Source organism: Nilaparvata lugens, chromosome 4, assembly GCF_014356525.2.
Source record: "Nilaparvata lugens isolate BPH chromosome 4, ASM1435652v1, whole genome shotgun sequence".
NCBI classification, from domain to species: domain Eukaryota; kingdom Metazoa; phylum Arthropoda; class Insecta; order Hemiptera; family Delphacidae; genus Nilaparvata; species Nilaparvata lugens.
The window spans coordinates 24,588,313-24,610,295 of NC_052507.1; the positions used below are offsets into that span (position 1 = coordinate 24,588,313).

The 21,983-nt window shown below is 32.7% G+C and overlaps 1 protein-coding gene across 2 annotated transcripts in view; it reads right to left on the reverse strand.

Annotated features, from left to right (window-relative positions):
* Positions 1-821: 821 nt before the first annotated feature.
* Positions 822-21,983, reverse strand: part of LOC111057369 (cyclin-dependent kinase-like 1) — a 37,169-nt gene continuing 16,007 nt past the window's right edge. Inside the window, exons 2-8 of one of the 2 annotated variants that reach the window (XM_022344797.2) lie at positions 21,149-21,338; positions 12,537-12,822; positions 11,385-11,492; positions 10,065-10,154; positions 7,622-7,770; positions 6,826-6,969; positions 822-2,988 (exon numbers count right to left, since the gene is read on the reverse strand). In XM_022344797.2, coding sequence (XP_022200489.1) covers positions 2,839-2,988; positions 6,826-6,969; positions 7,622-7,770; positions 10,065-10,154; positions 11,385-11,492; positions 12,537-12,822; positions 21,149-21,338 — 1,117 coding nt within the window. In that variant the 3' untranslated portion in view covers positions 822-2,838. The remainder of the gene's footprint in view (positions 2,989-6,825; positions 6,970-7,621; positions 7,771-10,064; positions 10,155-11,384; positions 11,493-12,536; positions 12,823-21,148; positions 21,339-21,983) is intronic. The other variant, XM_039427170.1, reaches the window with a different exon arrangement.

Genomic DNA, 21,983 nt, shown 5'->3' on the forward strand with positions numbered 1-21,983 from the left:
CTCACTTCTTTCAGGTTTTAAAGAGTATTGGAGGTATTACTAAAACTTTCTCCACTTCTAATTCTACTTAATTTGAAGAACAAACCAATGTGAAGATGAATGAATTGGATCCTTTTTAATTAATATTAAACGGAAATCCCAATTAAATGCTGTAAATCACCCCGAAGACTTCTGCTACTGCAAATATTGACAACAGGGTAAACAGCTAGGTGGAAATCGGATGAGCGCTACTACACAAAAATTATTTGTCAGCCCGGTAATTCCGTAATTGGAATTTCCGTTTAATATTAATTATTTATTAATTAGCATTTGAACAAATTATTTCCAATTTATTTCCATCTGTAGACTGGATCCTTTTTATTCAATGCAATTTGTAAAGCAATAGATGGTGAAGATATGTCCATTCTCATTACAGTATCAAAATGATGACTGTGATATCTGCCTATGTTCACACATATACGAGGGTCATTTTTTCAACCTCCGATTGGTCATAAATAAAAGAGGAACGTATATAAAATTATAATTTTTCACCAAAAGTTACTTACACTCATTATTATTCTTCAACATTGCCGTGAAGGTTGAGAAATTGTTCATACTAGTGGGTGATTTGATTTGCTGCAAAAGCCGTTTGGTCGCATCAGCACTGTGAGTCCGAGTTGTCATGCATCACGACGATTTCGGAAGCATTTCAGCTGATGTCTTCCATTTTGCAAGACCATCCACGCACAACATCACTCTAAACGTTTTCTGCGTAAACGTGATGAGCAATTGCGTCATGCCTAATCAAATATTGGGATAATTGAAATAAACACTCCCTTGAAAATTATCCATTTTATCTACAATATTCACAAAATAATAAATCATTGCTTATCTTACAACATGATTAACAGATTTTCTAGAGTATTTTAAAACAATGTTTTCATTCCAATTCATTTTATAACAATATTGACAAATATATTACATGTACAAATCTATCTATTTGAAAAATTACAGTAATAACTAACTTGGATTTTGTACTCAATCATAAAGATTAATTTTTGATTTTATTTTTCAGCTAAACTAGTGAATCAAAATAATTAAATAATTACTATTGTTCATATCAGGCCTCTGAAGCCTAATTTCAATAAATCTATAACAATTTTATATTTATAACTACTGCTCCAACATGACAATGATTATGTGCGAAAATATTAATAACGTTGAGACTGCATAGCCTTCGAATGCTATGATCCAAGAAGCTTTATGAACTGAATTAAATTTTTAGGTTGATCCATTAATATTTTTTAGTAACCTTATGTTGTTTGTTTAACTTTAGTGAATGAGTTTGATAATATTACGTTACAATTAGTTGTATAAAAGCTATTTAAAAGTAATTTATAATACAGTAATATATTTAATAAGTATCACAATATATCAGCTCTAGACCAATCATCACTAGTTGCATTTGTAAAAAAATCTCGTATTTCGTGAATCATTACTAATTATATTAAGCTCTCTCAGGGATAAAATAAATTTCAACTGAAAATGATTTTCCTGTTCTTGCACTTTGAAGAAATAGATACAGGAAAATCAACATGTATGTTGGTGAAAGTAGTGGATTAATCATATCTTATCACAAATCATCTTTCATTATCTCTACATTAAGAGCCATTGATTAAAAATCCCCGGAACTGATTGATTACTTTTGGTTGAAAATACCCAAAAGATCTTCATTTTTGTATTTGAGTATTTGATCACATCCATGAACAGTATTTTTATTTCTAACATTCATATAACATGTATATGCCTTGAAATAGTTAACCATGAATAGGAATAAATATGGTCAGCCGAATTCGGCTTTTTGATTATTTAGAATTATTTTTATGAAGAGACTTGAAAAGTATGTTCTGCTTTCATCTATTTAAGAATAGAATTGTTTAGTGATTCATATCTGATAACAGAATCTTAGCGTTGAATATTATTCTTTATTATTTTATTGATTCAATGATACCCAATTATTTTTTAAAATAATTTGGTGGAGGATCAACAGGCTCAGTCCAAAACTGCTCCTGCCCCGATGTACAGTATATTCAATATGGAACATTAGCTTTATACTTTACTAACTTCAGTTCAAAATATTTCTCTTCTCAACCAATATTAACAAAAAAATGGAATCTCTTTCAAATAACTAAATTTTCTCAAAGGGAAAATTTCGTTGCGAGCAACCGTTGCTTGCTCAGTTTACTTTTCAATAATATTACAATATTTTACTTGTGATTTTCTTAATCAACTTCCAAGCTGAATCATCCTATCAAACTGCAAAGTCTACTTTCCAGAATATCGAGGTGTCACCTTTTTCAGATGACATTCATGGTAACAATCTGAAGAATTTTATTTAATAGATAGAGACTTTGGTTAAAATAAGAAGTTTTCAATTTTACAATCTCCAAAATAGCTATATTTCAATACTATCGATTCCTTTGCTTGTCAAAATTGTAGCATAGTACAGTTGATTTGTGTGAATTATTATGTGAGCCCATACCCCAGTCTAACCTTAAAATAGCTGGATCTACATCCCGTACTCTGGTGAGAACTTCCTTCTCCTAGTTTCAATCTTTCTAGTGTTCATCACTTTGGAAAGTTTATCATTCGATCACAGTAACTTCTAAATCAATCACAATACTTCTAAATAATTATTCTATTTACAATATTATAGAAGTAGTTTGATTTCATTTATCGAGTGTTCTGACCCGATTACCACTGTGTGAGAAATCAGTGCGGTAACAGTTTGAGCGATGTAGCGGTCTATCAGTTCAATTTGGTGTGAAGGTAGTGGTTTGCCGGTTAGCGTGGTATGTGTCATATGTCAGGCAGGTGCTCGAATGCCTGCTGCGGGGTGCGGCCGTTCATGGTGGGAGGGTGCAGGTTGCGACTGTACTCCGGACTGGGCCCGTTGCTCGCCAGCTGAGGTAGCAGGGTCGCCGGCAAAACTGTGCTGTAACTTGAATTCTGAAAGCCAAACAAATGAGCGTACTTTCAAAAATGTTGAAAGTGTAACAACATTATTTCACTGCAGACAATGGAGAACCTTTGCTCAACTATTGGCAGAGAGTTCTATCAAAAATGTTGAAAGTGTAACAATAGTATTACACTGCAGGCAATTGAGAACCTTTGCTCAACTATTGCCAGAGCGGTCTATCAAAAATCTGGTGTGTCACACAACTTTCCTTGCCGTTATGAAAATTGATCACCTGACGCTAGTGTTCACGCGCATCTCAAGTCTACTATTCAAAGATCTGAGCCAGCTGGTGACAGGACAATAACGCTGGCAAGGGGACCTTGAAACGTATAAAAAATTTAGAAATTGGAGTACCTTAATTTTTTCGGAAAACAATACTATCTTTCCTTACCTATGGTAATAGGGCAAGGAAAGTAAAAATAATGAAACAGTAATGATTATTGTACTAGGGAACTAGCTATTGAAAAAGTGGCGATAAAATCGTATGATTGACAGAGCGTTCTCTCTCTGGGGTATGGTAGATATATGCTACTATTATTGCAAGATAGCAAATTGTATCTTTGAAACTATTGTTATATTTATTGTTTATTATTGATACATGTCATTGATTATTACAAAATAACATTGATAATTGTCATACAGTTTACAAAAAATTGTATTTATATTATTGGTAAAAACTCTTTATAAGTTAGTGTTATTGACATTAAGGGCCGTAAACAAAGCCATAGTGCATTCGTGTGACGTCAGCAGAGGTAGGGCTCCTACACCAATAACAACACTAGTTGATATAGATCAGCTGAAATCAACAAACTTTTATTGGTGTAGGAGCCCTACCTGTGCTGACTTCACATGAATGCACTACGGCTTTGTTTACGGAGGTAGTGTTTGAACTCGGTATGTAGCACAACAATATAATAGATGCGACAGTATCTTAATTTAATCCTAGAATATCGGGGCACCGAGTTTCGCTCGTTATTTTTATTTATTGATAAACAGAACACAATTATCTAAAATGATCGTGTTTATATTTCACAGCTGGCTATATGTCATCTTATGAATTTCGGGGATGCGATATTTTGATTTTTCACATACTCACTCGCTCACTCACTTTTTTACTATCCACAGCTGTTTCAGCCAAGGATGAATTATCCTTTTAATGTCATTCAGCGAGTTTTCCCAAGGATGAGACCTAGTGCAATCGAATTTGTATATCATAAACCTACTATGTTCCAAATTTCGTGAAAATCGTTAGAGCCGTTTCGAGATCCGTTGAACATAAATAACCAGATATAAATATAAATAATAACCAGATATAAAAATACAGAAATTGCTCGTTTAATATAATAGGATTAGAGTTGAACGTAGGCTATGTCCCTTAGTCGACCTATAATCCATTCTAGATTACACATTGAAGCAACAGAAAATAGCCTACTGATTTTGTATGTTATCTTTGCGGAGGAAATGCAGACGTGAATCTGCATTAGTTATTAAGATTTTTTGTGAAGATATTCAGAAGACATAAATAAATAGTTTATATGGATCTATTTAATTCAGAATATCCCTAGTGTAGTTACTTTTGTCAATCACCCCATATGGGAGTAAATCACACTCTCATGGTCTGAAGTTTTTTATAATCTGAAAATCTTAGTTTATGCAATCATAACTAGAATGATATTCTGCATTAGTAATCTCTTTGTTCCATTTTCTAAAGTTCTGTCACTTTCAGTTCATAACTAAAAATCAATCAAGAGAATTTAACCACAAATCATTAAAAATAATTTTCCTCTATTGTAATCCTTGACAGTAACTTTCACATAGAAGTGCAGTTTGTGCCAAAATGAGTTGTCATGACTCAAAATCTTTCTTAATTCTTAGTATTATCAAACGTTGGTTATCTCACTAGGACACCAATTTGCAGAACCAATAGTGGAATTTCTGATCATTGCTGAAACTAACATTTGTCAGACAACCTTACAGCTTCGTGATGTCACCAGAAACAAAACGTTTTCTTTTTGCAGTACAAATTAATAATAATTGTGTATCTTTAATCAATAAATAAATTATAAATAGACACACCAATGTTGGTAGATTCACCCTCCAATTAAGATATTATCTAATATTTCGTTCTATTAAAATCGGCATCTTGTCCTGATTTTCAAGATGATATTAGATAATAATATCGATTTTTAATCCATTAAGTAAATTCGTTTGGCTTTATGTTGATGGGGAGTCACTTGCGTTTTAATCTATTTCATTGTTAGATACTACGATTCTGTTAGCAGTTCTTAGTTATTATAGATTCTTGTTGGGATGGATGGTTGTATTGATTAAACATTACTTTTTGAATATGTGCAACAGATAAATCGTAAGAGTGTTTACTAATAATTATTAATAGAATGAGAGAAGGGGCTCTACTGAGTGAAAGCAAAATACTCTTCATTTAAATCAATGTTTATTCGTGAATGTCGTATACATTGAAAGATTACAACATAAACTGATAATTATTACGATCAACTACAATTGGCTAATTCAAGGCTAATTCACGTGTACAATAATTATATTGTTTGCTGAAATTTTAGACAAATACAACCTACGGTATCTATATACCTTCAATGTTTAGTTGAAATGAAGTGAGGAAACTTTTATGATTTCGTGAAAAGTATTTTAAAATTTGATAGTCACAGAAAAGTGATCCGGTATTGTAGGTGTAGAATGTATAGATGAATTTTTATTTAATATTTCAATTATATTAACATTTCATTGAATTTCGTTGTATAATTGAGCCAATGTTTAAATCATTTTTACAGATTCTAATCGCAATTTAGATTAGTTTAGAATGTTGGGTGGGAAATAGCATAATAAGTGCTCGTTTCTATTAGAGTCAAGTAAATGACTAGTGATAATAAAATTCTAAATTAAAAATTTATTTATTCATTTATTTAACAATGACAAAAACTAGATTTTGAATAGAATATAATTATTATTCGACGAGAATGTGAAGATTCCTAATTCATCCTATATTGTGGAATCTATTTTAACCTCTTGAGTAAATTTCTCAAGTAATTTATTAGGTACTTGAACTTTTGATTCTAGTTATCAAAACTAGGTATTTAATTATGATAAAAAACTATTATTTTTTAATTTCATGAATATAGTTTTCTTTATAAATTATAAAAATGAAAAGTAATGCTCAATAAAGTATAAAAATATTTGTTTAATTAATTTTTTTTGAACTGAACTATGTATTCCTTCAATTTTGGACGTTAATAGGACTTTCTAAACTAGAAAAAGCCGTTATTTCTCCTACAGCTCTATTTTCTTGTAATACTTACTTGTAGCCTATATTTTGAATTATTTTGAACACAATAATAATTGAAAATTTTTATTGGATATTTTTTGGCATGTATTAATTGAAAGTATTTTTATATTATATCGATAAATGGTGTCAGATTTTGGCTATTTCATAGAAGTAATAAGCCAGCCCTTTTTGGAATGACTGTGTTCTTATATTATAATAAAACTCAAACGTCGAATTATTTGACAACTTTGCGATTATTGTACAATACTAAGGAAAATATCGTCGGAAAGATTTTTTAAAGGATGATCAGCAAAGATTACCGTAGTTGATTGAAAATTTGGTGATAATAAGTATCACTATGTAATAACAATAAATTTTATCTCAATTTTTAACGCGCTTGTAGATTGTATAATTAGAACTGGCAATATAATGATGAAGAGATAGGGTAGTTGGAAAACTTCTCTGCTTGGGGGAAATTCTACATAGATCCAACAGGAAGTTTATCCATAAGCTCTGAAAATGTCTTTACCCTTGATCGATCTCTCAGCTTCCTCAGTTTTTCAAACTCCTCCAACTCTTTCTCTGGAATTTTGAAATGGTAGTTTTCAAAATAAGGGTGCTTCAGTAGATCATCACAAGTCCATCTATTTCCAGGCTCTTTTTCCAAGCATTTCTGCAAATTAACAAATTAACAGTTATACAACTTTTATTTAAGATACTATTATTATACTTGTATTTCTAGTAACTTGAAATTCCACAGAATGAAAATACACAAGAGATTTAACAAAATTGCTATTAATCTTGACCATACAGTTGATTCAATACTGTGTTCTTTATTAACATGATCATATTCGATAGTGCATTACTAAATCAATGTCAATTATTAGTTTAAATTAGAGAAATGTTATGCTATTTAAATGTGAAATTTACATAATTTCAGAATAATGTGTTAATATATGACATTATCAGGACATTGTTCTAATGAATTTGACATTTTTCTATTTCCATTGAATTATCTATATCGTCATTCATATTTCAGAATCTTGGTCACTCTCATCATGAAATCAGATATATAGTGAGGTCCACGTTATAATGACAGTATTTGTTCAACTTTGGTTTTGTTATCCTTGTCTATCATTGGACAAAGCCGGTGGTACTATCCTTTTCTAGGTTCACAACGATGCCAATTATGTTTTTGACAGTGTAGAAATATAATTAATTATGCAGAGAATCGGCATCGCTATTCTCCTATCTTTATCCACTGCCATTATAAAGTGGACCTTACTATAGAATTGGAATTTTATTTAGTTTGAAATTGCATTTACCATCAAGAAGTCGAGCACGTTAGGATCAGCCAGCACATAGTTGGGCAGCTTTTCTGTCAATGGCTCTTGTGTATCTGGTGTAGGAAGAGTGATGCCAGCGAAAAACTCGTTGGATTTGAATATTTGCATGTGTCTTGGGACTAGATCGCCTGTAAATGAGAGTGGAAAAAAATTATATTCATCACTAGACATAAATTGAATTATTCAAATAATTATTTTATTTTTAGTTGCCTACGTAAAACGCGAATAAAACTCCCTACACGGGAGTAACGTACATAGATTGCTATTGATAACACTTTTATATTTATTTATTTATCAATATATATTGTCATCCTCTTGGAACGGTTGACAACGTTCTGTGATGTTGACCTTTCGCATAAACATTTCAAATTCAACATGAATTTTGAACATTCAAAATGAATTATTTAATCATTGAAAAATCTCATCATTGGTACAGACGTCAGGATTTTCAAAATTATTCTGTAAATATGTCTTATTACGTATACTCTGTCAAAACAGACATGAGCTCTGAAGGATTAGGCTGACCCTCCTACTTATTTATTTATTTATTTATTAATAATCATTACATTACATCAATTTTGGGAATAATCCCATTTGACAGGTAACTTGTCAGTACTAATACTAATCCTAATACTATAATACATACAATCAAAATAATAAAATATTTATTCAGGTATCAAGTGTCAAGTATCTTTAAGGATGGTAATGATATATATCATATATATAAAAAAAATCAATTTTCTTGTGAATAAAATTCTGAGATTGCGTATAGGCTTCTCTCTAATAACATTTTTTTGACTGCCTGTTTGAATAAAATGACTGATTCAATGTTTCGAATGTCTGTTGGCAGCCTATTATAGAGTCTCATTCCTGAATAAAATGGAGTTTTTTCAAAAGCTACATTTCTATGGATTGGAAATGCAATAATATTTCTATTTCGAGTATTATATTTATGATTATCTGTACAAAATTGGAACTTATTGATATTTACTTTAACAAAAACTACTAGCTGGTAAATGTAAATGGAAGGAAGTGTGAGTATGTTAAGGTCTTTGAAAAATGCTTTACATGAGTCCCTCGATCTCAGTCTACAGATAACTCTCAATATCTTTTTCTGCATGATGAAGATTCTTCGGCTGTCTACAGAGTTACCCCAAAATATTGTGCCGTAGCTCAAGTGGGAGTAAACATATGCATAATAGACAGTCAATAATGTGTTTCTGTCGAGTGAGTTGGAAAGAGTTGAAATTACAAAATAGGCCTGATTCAATTTTTTCATTAAGCTCTTAATGTGCTCCTTCCAGGAAAAATTCTGGTCGATTACAAGTCCCAAGAATTTAGTTGAGAAGGAGAGTATTAAGCTATTTCTAATGGTTGGAAGGTGAGTCTCGTCTATCCTCGTTTGATTGCGTATGGAACGAAATTGTATAAGGTGTGTTTTACTGCAATTTAAGGAAAGTCCATTCACTTTAAACCACTCGTTGATTTCTATAAGTGTATTCTTTAATTGAGTTACCAATGTGACTACTCACACACACAAGCGCAGTCTCCTTTTGTGTGTGTGAGAAAAGGGACGGTCTGCCTACCTGTAAACTACGTAGTATACAATCATGGTATATCAATGGCGCAGGTAGGCCGGGCGTGTGTGCCTGCGCGTGGGGGAGCGAGGGTCGGCTTAATCTTTCAGTGCTCATGGCAGTTTGGACAGACTATAGTTTGTAATACCCATAAATGTTTAAGTAGAAGATTCACCTGGATTGAGTATAAAGTATTCACTTGAATGAGTTTGATTTTGATAACGTGCCGTATAAAATGTGTATAATTTATTGAAAATAATTTCAAATTAGCAGAGCTTTATCTATGCTGGAGTGCTCTGAAGTTCGTTACTCATATACAATGTTTCTTAAAGCCTAATAGTCTAATTTGCAATCTTTTAAATCGTTGCGTGCCCCTGATAAAATAATGTTTCTAATGTGATTACAGTAAATGTTGAACACGGACCATTTGTTGTAGGCTTAGTTGATTATATTTACCATCATGCAAACTAAATAATATTCTTGATACGGCGCATAAACGTTAGTCATGCGATCTATAATTTACATTCTAGAATGCCTACCTACTTTTATATTTATTGTTTTGCGATGCCCACATCAAATTGTCCTTTGTTTATTAGTCTGATGCTGTTTTTCTACAAGCTAAATTTCTGTCTATTTAAAATTTAAGCATTCCTCCTATCATCTCTCATTTGATTTTAACCATCAACAAATAGTTAGAAACTCAACTTTAACTCCTTTCTTCAAAAAATATCTAATAAGAGTGAGTTGAGTTCTGCTAGTGATTTCACATTGTTTCTTTTCAACTTCTTCTAATAAATTATATGCGCTCATGCTAGCTATTCTAATAAAATGAAATAGTTTCTTACCTAAAGTTCTTCGAATAAGATACAATTGGTCAACATCAGATTTCCCAGGCCAAAGGGCTTCTCCTCTGACTAGTTCAGCGAATACACAACCTGTAACAATGAATTGCATTTAGTATGCTGAATTGCACTGGTTATCCCATTCTGTAATATTTTATTACTATTTATATACTACTGTTGTGCAATTGTAGGTACGTTCAAGGTAACATTGCTTCTATGATAACTCATGTTGAACCACTCTTGTAAAATATCCACATTGTTATTCAGGGCTATTTGTATTTACAATAAAATCAAAGTGAAATAAAAATGAAAATCAAATGAGCACCATTCTAATATTTATTTATTCTTACACATTTTACGAACTCTTCAGATTCATTTCCAAGTGATTCACTTAAAAATTACTAAAGAGTTTAAAACATATAGTGTAAAAATACATTTTGTAAAAAATACAATGGTTGCTTTGCTTTTTAATTTTCATTGAAAATTCTTTAAATTGTATATAAGCTAAAACAGAGAGTTTTAGAATTATATTTTTTTAATATTGATGTAATAAAGTTTATTTAATAGAATGGCAAACTCTAAATATTGAAGTGCGTGGCTTTATAAGTAGATTTAAAACTACTGTGTTCAACTCATGAAAAGGGATCGAAGCTTTTTTTTAAAGTGTTTTGCTGTTATTATTATTATTAGCGTATGGCACATATATATAGACACACAAATAATATAGGTAGGTAGTCAAAGAAAAAATCTGGTCATGAGACCGTTGTCAGGTTAATAAGATATTGTAAATATATTAAATTTTTATGTCGAGGTTGTCAAGGTAGTGTAGTGATTGTGGAGAAGCCGAAATAAAATCATTTAAATCGCCTTGGTAGGCACGTATATTACAATTTCCGATGATGTGCTTCAGCGTCTGTCTAGCCTCTCCACAATCACAAGCAGGGGAAGGTAAACTTCCCCAGTCATTAAGAGAGGCCCCGCATCTCCCGTGGCCAGTCCTAACCCTGTTGAGGGCCGCCCACGTCCGTCTTGGCAGTTCAAATCCAGCCACATTTACACCAACTGAGTACCTAAAGCAGATGCTGAGGGGGGTTTTTTCCATCCACTCTTCCTCCCAGCTTGCTCTCATTTTGAAAAATTGTCATCGCTCAGTTGCTCTGCCATGCTCTGTTTTGCTGTTATTTGGAATATACTACTGTATTAGACAAAATCTTTCATTTATTCAAGCTACAGAAACAATAAACTTTTTTGAACTTTGTTGCTTACACTGGAGAGAAATCTTTATATATTAGAAGAGTTTTGTGTATATTTTGAAAATATTACCTATTGCCCAGACATCGACCGGGGGGCCGTAGAGTGTGTCCCCAACCAGAAGCTCTGGAGCCCTGTACCATCTAGTAGCTACATAGTCTGTGTAGTTCTCTCCTGGATCTGTAAAACAACAATTAAAATATCATGATTTAAGCTCAATTAAAGTGCCAAATTGGAATAAATGCCAATGATATCTGCTTACAGAGCCAACAAAACATAATAGTTTTATTCAGCTTGTATAGTCGACCACTATACGCTTGTCTTGAGACAAGATAATTATTGTAACAGAATACTATGATAGTCAATTCAATTTTATTTCGATCAACAAAATACATACATAAAACATAAATCACAATTCTTCTGAAAAGTAACACACTTTTGAAATTTTGTGTAAGAGTGAATACCCTAAAATATATTAATTAACTTTTATGAAACGTAGATATTCAGTGAATCCGAAATCTCACAGTTTGACAACACCCTCTGAGCTTTGATTCAATAAATTGCTGTTGAGGATGGTACTAACCAATTCTTCATTTTTTGCGATTTTGGAAATAAAATGTATAGATCAATGGAAATATAATTTTTTGACATATTACCTACTAATATCGATATTAATTATCGATAAGTTTAGATTAATACAGAATACGAATATACACTATACTCATGGAAACACAGACTCATCTAAACTCGGGTAAATACAAAATTACACAATTGATAATGCACTGAGTTGAAGTTCAATTGTTTAGGATGCTATCAATCAATTTTATGTATCGTATTTTTTATAGGAAAATAATTTACAAATTAGTGGAAGTATTGTAATGTAAGATTTTAGTAGTTTCAATAACGTATTCTGTTCAAATACAATCACTACGGTAGTAGCCTACCTTTTGATTTCTAAAGACACTACCAGTTTTGGCCTACATACATTTCATGTATTAATGAGACATTATAAGGGGAAACCAGTTGTCTATATTCCTGTAAATTAATAATAAATAATCATCAAGTAGCGTGTAAATCATCATCATTTCTAGACACATGATTATAGCCGAAACCGGTCGTGACTTTGAAAATCAAAGGTGATTCTATTGAGAAAACTATGAAGTTATTGTACAGAAATGAATACCGTACAGAATTTAATATAAATTTTGGTGCGAATATACTGACTCATGATGCGGGCGAATCCGAAGTCGCAGAGCTTGACGACGCCGTGTGCGGTGAGGAGGATGTTCTCGGGCTTGATGTCGCGGTGGATGCAGTTGTGCTGGTGGCAGTAGGCGACGCCCTGCAGCGTCTGCCAGACTATCTGCTGCACGAGGTCAGGGGGGCATCCTCCCGGGTGTCGCTCCAGCTCATGCAGAACTGTGTGGTCGCAGAACTCAAACACCAGGTGCAGTTTGCGCTTGCGCCGAAACACCTCCAACAGGTTCACCAGGTTCGGGTGCTTCAGGCTCTGATGTCAAATCATATAGTAGAGGTATTTTTTACAATTCAAATCGAATTTATTTGTAAAACGTTTCAATACAAATAGACAGATTTCAACAATGCATAATTTATTAATATACCAGTAATAAAGTATTATAATTTTCTTAGAAAAAGTATAATCTAGATTGAAATAATAATTGCATATAATAGGCCTATTATTCGCATTGTTTGCAAAAGTTAAATCTAATTTTTCATATTGTGGCTCGTCAATTAGATTTTGAGTACGGTAGATTAATTAAAATAATAATATAGGCTAAGGTCTGGTGTCAGAGTTTTCCGGTCGCACCTGATCAATTTAAATTAGATTGACAAATGAAATTTAAATCTCTTTTAAATTATTCATTTTCCCGATTGGATTTTAAGTATAATAGGGGTATTCACAATGTTGGAGTTAGCTGGCTAAGTCGAGCTATTCGCTAACTCCTGCTATTTGCTAAGTCTGTGTTAATTCAATAGTAGCACGTTAGAAAAAAAATAGCAGACGAGATAGCAGATAGCGCAGGCTTCTGCTAACTCTAGCTAACTCTGTTAAAACGGAGGCCATATTCATTTTGGTCATATTTGTTAGCAAAAGTGAGGCTATAATTTTTGAGTTACAAATTATTCGCTTGGAGTGATATTACTGCAGTTAGCTTATAGCAATGTATATAAATACCTAATTTATAGACCTTGGCTTATAGAAGTTGCTTTTAGATGGAGCGTTCACAATCCAGAGTTAGCAAATAGCAGTTAAGCTGGCTAAAACAACATTGTGAATACCCCTATCAATTCAACTAAATTTTATTGTATGACTTGGCTGTCTCAGATCTATCGAATCATGTATTTTTAAAATTGGATTCAAGTAGATTAATTCATCGAATAATAATATCATTTATGACCTGGCTGTTTCATGTCTGATGTCCGAGTTTTCCGGCCGCACCTGTTCAATCAAACTTGGATTGACAAATTAAATTTAAATGTGGTGGTCTAGTGGTCTGGGACGTTGCAACCTTCAGTATGTTAGCACCGCTTGGTTCGTGGGTTCGAATTTCACTGGTAGGCAAGGACGTTTGATCATTTCATCAATCTCTCACGCACAGGCAAAAAGCTTATATAGTGAGGTCCACGTTACTAGTAGTTCTGTGAACAGTAGACCTCACGCAGTATTCTCACAAGTACCTGATTGAAACTATAGACCTTATGGAAATACAGCAATAGACTGGCTTCTCCACACATCTGTGTAATCACTTGTCAGCTGATTTATGATGAATAATTCTATATTCTGATTTTTACTCTAATATTGGCGTATGAAGGAGGCTCCTTTTTCCTTTTATATTACCGATCCTTGAAATGCACAATTTCCAAAAACCTTGTATTTATGTCGACGCGTAATTAAAAAAGGAACATACCTGTCAAATTTCATGAAAATCTATTACCGCGTTTCGCCGTAAATGCGCAACATTTAAACATTAAGAGAAATGCCAGACCGTCGACTTGAATCTTAGACCTCACTTCGCTCGGTCAATAATGCCAGTGGAAAGGATAGGACTTCAAAGTTCTCTACCTTGATAGAAGATAGCTGATTCTGGTATATCTGATTAACTGCTCATCTTTGATAAAAATAACCAATTATATTTTATTCGTCAAGAAAAATATTTCTTAATGATTGAATAATAAATTTTATAATAAAGATTAAATTTTGTTAATTATATTACTACATTGTTAGAAAACGATGTGAGAACGTTGCGGAGATAGAAAAGGATAACACTATCCGCTTTGTCAAACACTGATAGACAAGGATAGAAACTCCAATGTTAATCAAATGCTGCTATTATAATGTAGACCCTACTATAGTGAGCATAATCCGAATTAAAACAATCTAGTTTCAATTGAATTGACTATTTCAACTGCAATCTATAGTCTGTGTAAACCTTAGTTAATAGCTATGGAGTCCAGTGCTGCTGCAAGATAGCACAGAATTCAGGTAGAGCCTGTGTGAGAGACGTTGAAGCCTCTATTCGTTAATCCCAATTTTGATGAAGAACCTCTTTACCTTTAATTGCTGGTATAATTTGATAGAGCTTTTTATCAAGAGAGATGTTGAGTGAATTGAACCTTGAATTTCCGTTATGAGTTGTAGGCTTTGAAGACAGCTATCAACGTCACGCACAATAATTATTCATTTTCATTCTATATAGGCAAGGATTAGAAGTTTGAATGAGCCACTCAACGACTCAACAGTGTCTATGTGAGACCAATTCAACTAGCTTCCTGTAAAAAGTCACAAGATATTGGAATTGAAGCTATATCCCTTTCCACTGTCATTTCACATGTATGGTTATTTTGTTTCCATCACCATAGCTATTATAAGCCTACTTCCTCATTCTAAATTTACTACTATTTAGGAATACTTAGAGAATTTAGAAATTCGGAAAGAGAACAGTTTTGGGCTAGGCCTGTTGGTCCTTTTCTGATCATGTATATTATTTGTTTATTATGGAATGTAAAATAAATAAATAATTTTCTTCAAATTTTGTATCTGCTCTTCCAATTCTTCTCTACAATAAGCTCTTCTGTATTCACATTCTTGTTCCGACCTACAAGAATCTTTCAGAACTAATACTCTTAGGATTAAATATAGGTCCAATTAATTTTAAAAGTTATAAATTATTATAATCTTATGAGTTTGGATTTAATTTTTAGAACTAGATTTTGAAATGATTCTTCAATTTCATCAATTAGTAGTCGTCAACTTCATTATTAGTAGTCGTCCGTAGTTTTTAATCTCTTATTGGTATTTCTTCGATGATCTCAACTCAAAAACCTACAGTCATTAATTTTCCTTCTCCATTAACTCACCACCATCATTTCTTTCGTAATGTATTTTTTAATATATGTATAGTATACCGTAGATACCTTACCGAATATCTGAAGGCGCAGTCTGGTATCCTATTAGATATTAATAACTTCCATCATACACGAATTCTTTATCAAGTGAGACAGACAAGCAAATGTATGTGCGTGTCTCTGGGAAATGACAAGTTGTTTATAATAAGGGTGGAAGGTACACAAGGGTGGAAATTTTGGGGAATAGACGAAATTATAACGGCTCTGCCTGAAGGTGGATGATTCGTCTTGAAGTGCAGTTAAAGTTGATTTTATTGCGAAAATTGTAGTAAAAAATATTATCCGGTCAGGAAATCAACCCTACATCAAAGTCAATCCCTTAGTGTAGGCTAATATTTTCCCTTTTTTGATGTATGCCTCATGCACTTTGTGGGGGGGGGGTGTCACGCTGATACGTTTCCCTCGTATATTTTTCCTGTTTTGAGTTTTATTTCTTCGGTTGCCGTCTACCTTTTGATCCCTTCGGCTTCCTCTTTTCACCGCAACTACTATCGGTCTAGACATTCTCCTTCCACATTATTTACTTCTCAGCAAACCGTGTTAATCGATATTGAGTTAGTGAGCTCACATTTCTGTCGCGTGTCTGTGATGTGCCCCCCCTTTCACCCTGTACTAAGTTTCCCCAAATCTGCTTCCACGACAATCATTCCATCATGGGAGCTCTATCATTTTCTCTAACTTTCTTTAAAATTATTCCCTGCACAAATACTTCTCTTTCAATTATGTCAGTTACTGAGACTTGGGAAGAAAGAATAAATAGATGATCATGCATCTAGGCAATGATTCACCACCCTCCTATTTGTTCCAAAAGAAGTGTCACAGAGATTTCATGAGAATTGATTATTATTAACCATAATGCATTATTATTACTACCATGCCATATTATTATCATGGTAGTCATATTATGACTACCATGCTAATACAGATAATTACCAGACCAGATAGGTCTGTTTTACTGATAATACAGGTTTTTGTTCTTGTTGCTATATTTTTAATCAATTTGACGTTTTTTTTATCTAGACTAATAATTTATTCTTCAAAAAATAAGTTCACAATTTATACAGTACTGTACATGAAAACTGGCTTAATATAATCATTTGCAGAACATACACAACACAGTACTGTACATAACAACTGGTTCATTATAATCATTTGTAGAACATATATAATTGAGTAGGTAATCTTATTTATCTCTTCTCTGTTTAGGGCTATTTTTAATAAAAATAGAAAGAAAAATAAAAATCTCAGTACCGTACCCTTTTTGAATTATTTAATCGCAACATGTGATTTTCAAGTCAAATGGCATCAATGTTGAAACATTAATTCAAAAAGGGTACTGAGATTTTCATTTTTATTTCTATTTTTATAATAGAGTAGGCCTAACTATGAGAAGAAGAAGAAGAAAAATCCCTGCAGAGGTTTAAAAACATGAGCGCAGGAATGAGTCGCTATGAATCCTTATAGGTATTCATAAATTCAAAAGACAAAAAAATGGCAGGATGTTATCAACTCACCATGGATATACAAAAATAATATTGAAATACAGATAAGCTAAGAGAATTATAAGAGCTATAATCTAATTATAAGCTAATATAAGAGCTATAATCTCGCAAAAGGTTAGAACTTGGATTTATTTGAAAGTATAAGATTTTAGTTATTTTGCAGAATCTTGCGGTAAAAAGGGGGCTTTCATTGATGATAGATCTATATTAATACTACAATCAACAATTTATCTCAAATAAAGTAGTACCGGTAACCATAGCCTACTCCCTCATCCTTTCAACAGGTGATTCGTCAGGTTACATTGAGTAGACCTCCAAGGCATGGCAACTGTAGTGATCCAACTTTAGAAACAAGGTATTTCCTACTCTTTCATTTACATGTTCAATTGACATTTTATAATTTCATTTTATCAGAAAAATTCAAGTCATTAATATATTTCTTTCATGGATTTGGTTCCTGTAGATAAATAAAGCCATATTTGGACAATGCTCGATATGTTGGAGCTATCAAAAGTTGTAGGATCTTGATTAAAATTCTATATTTATGAATGACATTCACACACATTCAATATCATATCTTCTGATACGTTGAACGAAACGTCTCACTTTGATTCCATTGAGAATTCTTTACTGTCAGTGGATGATAGCGTGACTCCTCATTCTCCTAGAACAGCGGATTTCGCTTGTAAAGATTATTTTCCGGAGCGTCCCCCTTTGTGGTGGAAGAGGGTAAGGGGGCTGAGGAGTGGGTTATGGACTGAATTGCTCAGCGAAAACTCGTACGCTCTGTTTTGTAATAGGATAACGGCCTTCATTCAATCGAGCTAGCTCCACAAATTCAGTTGTTGTGTGACAAGGAAATAGATCTGTTTACCGAAGACTCTTCCATATTGGCTTCAATATTCTGCCATGAATTGACAATGTTGTACATCATTGCATATCAGAGAACAAAGTTCATGGAAACAACATTAAGTTGCTATTGTATTAAGCACTTGTAGAATGCATCAAAAGTTGATGAAAAGTCATTATTGTATACCTATCATGTTATTTTATCATCAGTGGTTCGTCATACGTCGGGGTGTTTTTATCTTCCATTAAAATTATATCACTGTTAACACATCATTCCACAATCAATCAACTAAACTCAACAATAAATATTGTAATCTATAGCTTCCACAGTATAGGCCTATATCATCATATAATATATAAACTCTTCAATAATAAATGAAGAAAAATTGACGTCAACTCCAACTCAATATAAAATCCTTCTAACCTCCAAGAAATGCAGGTACATCGCTTGAAAGCACCGTAATTAATTGATTCAATTTCTTCCATTATTCTCAACCATCTTCTACCAAAGTAGTTCTCTTATTGTTTGGACTTTAAACTGCCAAAGGTCTTCTGGATTGTACATGTTTATTTTTGCGAGGTATTTTTTTATCAATTCTCTAATTTCATTACTATTTGTCATACAGATTGACGTATATAATGCAACGTTTTAATCCTATAAGTGTGGAGGTGTGCCTATAATAGGTTCCCTTCATCCTATAAAAATAATAACGTTGATACTGCTAGCATTAGAGATTTGCTGACTTTTATTTTTATTTCAATATTCGAATGATCGATTCTTGAATACATAACTAAAAATCTTGTTCAAAACGCTAGGAGTACTAGTAGGCTATATAGATCGATGTAGGCCCAATTTTTAGAACAAAAACTCATTAAGTCAGCTTTCAGCTATCACCTTCATCACCAAGGAAGAACACCGATCGATCTCATTAATTCATCAGAGACTCAGTAAATATTTATTTTCCTTGGAGGTTTTTTGTTGTTTACTTCCCTTGTTGCTAACTCCAACATAAAAAATTCAAGGATTCAAACGTTCCACGTCCGTTGAACTTCTTAGTTGAATTGATAAAATTATTAAATGCGAGGTAAAGAACAAAAAAAAAAACGTCATTCGACCTAGAAGGCCAGTCAGTGATTGCTAGCGTGTTCTGTATAAGCGCACTTATAATTCATGAATATTGTTGGCGACATCGGCTCTATAATATCGCAGAGAGTGCTGGTAGAAAGAAGGCTTGACAATGATTCCCTACTATAGTTCGGCTATCTATCGTATTAGAGTAAAGGTTAAACTAATCTCTAGTCTTTATCGAGATTCACCGTTTAATAACTCTTTTAGCCCTCAGTCAATATTATTTGTATCGATTGTTAGTACTTATACCGTATGTCTACAGGTTGCTCTCTGCCCTTTGGTCCCAAGTCGAGTGATTAAAGTTAGGCCTATTAAGAAGTTTTTCAATCAATACCGTTAACTTTTTCAGATTATCTTACTTTCTGCTGTGTTTGAATTTTGTATAGAATTGTTTGCTACTGAGTATTTTCCGATGGTTTTCTGATATTGATGAACTTGATAGTCACTGGGCGATAATTTGACTAAATCTAACAATAAATGAGTTACTGTCATTTATCATTCAATATTATCGAAGTTTTAATAAAATACAGTAGATCATGGCTAACTATAAATTGTTCAATCGAACAATATTTCCAATTGGTCATGAGTAGATGACTAGCATGTAAATGAACAACGGTGTTCATAAAGTATATTTTATTTTTATATAGGTAGTCCGTGGTCAACCTACCGATACCGGTTGGCCGACTCTATCAATGGATGCATTTCTATAAACGAAAAACAAAACATATTCTCTGCAAATAAAATTGAACTTGTGATTGAGTGTCATCCCACCTACAATATTAATGTTACGAGAAAAACTCAGCCATCAAATAATATTTCGTTGTGAAATATTTTGTAAGTAAAGTTCTCAGTAATAGTTGAAACTTTCCAAATTATCTTATCGTGACCCTGTTCAAATCACCTTCAAGTCTCAGCAGTCAGTAAGAATCACTGTTTATTGATTGGTAATTGGACTTGAATAACAAATTGATGTTTGCGCTCTATGGAGATAAATGATTGAAAGGTAGGAGGCTCTTCATCCAAAGTTGGAAACTTGACTTCCACATGCACATCCCCAATCTATGTTTTTCTTGTAACTTATATACAGAGGAATAAACATCATTCCCTTATCGCGGTACTCATTATCTCCGTTGTTAAGAAAGAATTTATTGTCTCCTAATTTAGAATAAATCGAATCACTTTACATTCTTATTTTGTAAACTATCTTAGGCATAACGATTTTAAAAATATAGTAAATGAGTCTCATTTAATTTATAAGAGTTCTTCTCCCACCTCTGTACCTTATTGAGTTGGAGTTTTATTACCTGCTTTCAAAATAATCTTGAATTTGGCAATCCAATTGTCAACTGAATTGATCGTAGGGTATAGTGTTTTTATATTACATCTTAACTATTGTGTTTGATAACTTATATACCAAGAGACAATAGGAAATTGCTGTGAGGTTTGTTATATGTAGATTTGTCTTAATAATAATACCCGGTTAGTACATTCTTTAAGTATAGTTAGGAAATTATAAGATTATTATAGATATGACATTATTACACTTGATACCGTATATTGTTTGAAAATATTTTTTACTTTTCAATTTAGCATGCTTTAGGGACAAGCCTCTTGAGGTGTTTTCAGACGAGTCGGCAGGGTAGGGATTTGGTTGGCAAATCAATGATTTTGATTATCAGCCAATCGGAGAGCTTCCTGCCCTGTCGACTCGTCTGAAAAACGCCTTAGTGGCTTGGCGCCAAATGTAAAGGCCGTATCGAATACTTTTTATACAAATTTATCATAAGAGTATTTATATCTCATTATAAAATCTCAAATAGTTCAATTTCTTGAAATAGGCATTTGAAAACCATTAAAACATTTTAAAAACTCATCTAAAATAAAATTTAATCAAAAATATATCAATTTCAAATTCGTATCAATTTTACCTTGAGTAGCCTTATTTCCCGAAGAGCGATCTTTCTGATGAGTGGATCTTCTTCGGACTCGACAAATTTCTTTATCGCCACCGTCTGGCCCGTTTCTCGATTCCGGCACTTGAAAACCACGCCATAAGATCCTTCGCCAAGCTTTGCCAACTTTTCATACCGTTCCATTAGCCTTGAAGACGCCCTCGACCTGAGAAAAACGTTGAAAATCAATTTTTTATTGGTGTTTTTTTGCCAATGTAGACGACAAGTTACCCCACATAATATGCTCCTCCACGAATGTGCATAATAATCAAATTGAATACAAACTTAAAACCATCAATCTAGTGGTACAGTGGACATTAATGTCCAAACTTCGCTACATCATCAAATAAAAAAGTAAGTTTTCTTCATAAGCGGTTTACCTAATATGAAGTTTCCCAATAAGAACATTGCATCTATTCTACATTTTCAAACAAAGGATAAGGACTTGAGGAGAATCTTTTTTTAACCGGAAATTGATACATCAATTTTAAATACCAATTTTTCTATTTACATCTTCTTACTCACCTATATATTTTTTAAGCTATCATTTTTCGAATATAATATAGAAAATCAATAGGAAAAATAAAATTAATTATTTTTAGAAATGCAACGGTGGATATTTGATTCTTAATTCATAAATTTTCACTTTTCAGGTCAGATAAGACCTATGGCAAACACTTCATAATGATAGTCAAGAAAATAACACTCCGATATGCTAATAACAGATCAACTAATACAATGGAAATAAATTATAATCAACTATTATCATTCATTAACAAAAACTGAGTTTGATACTGATATGAAAGCAGTT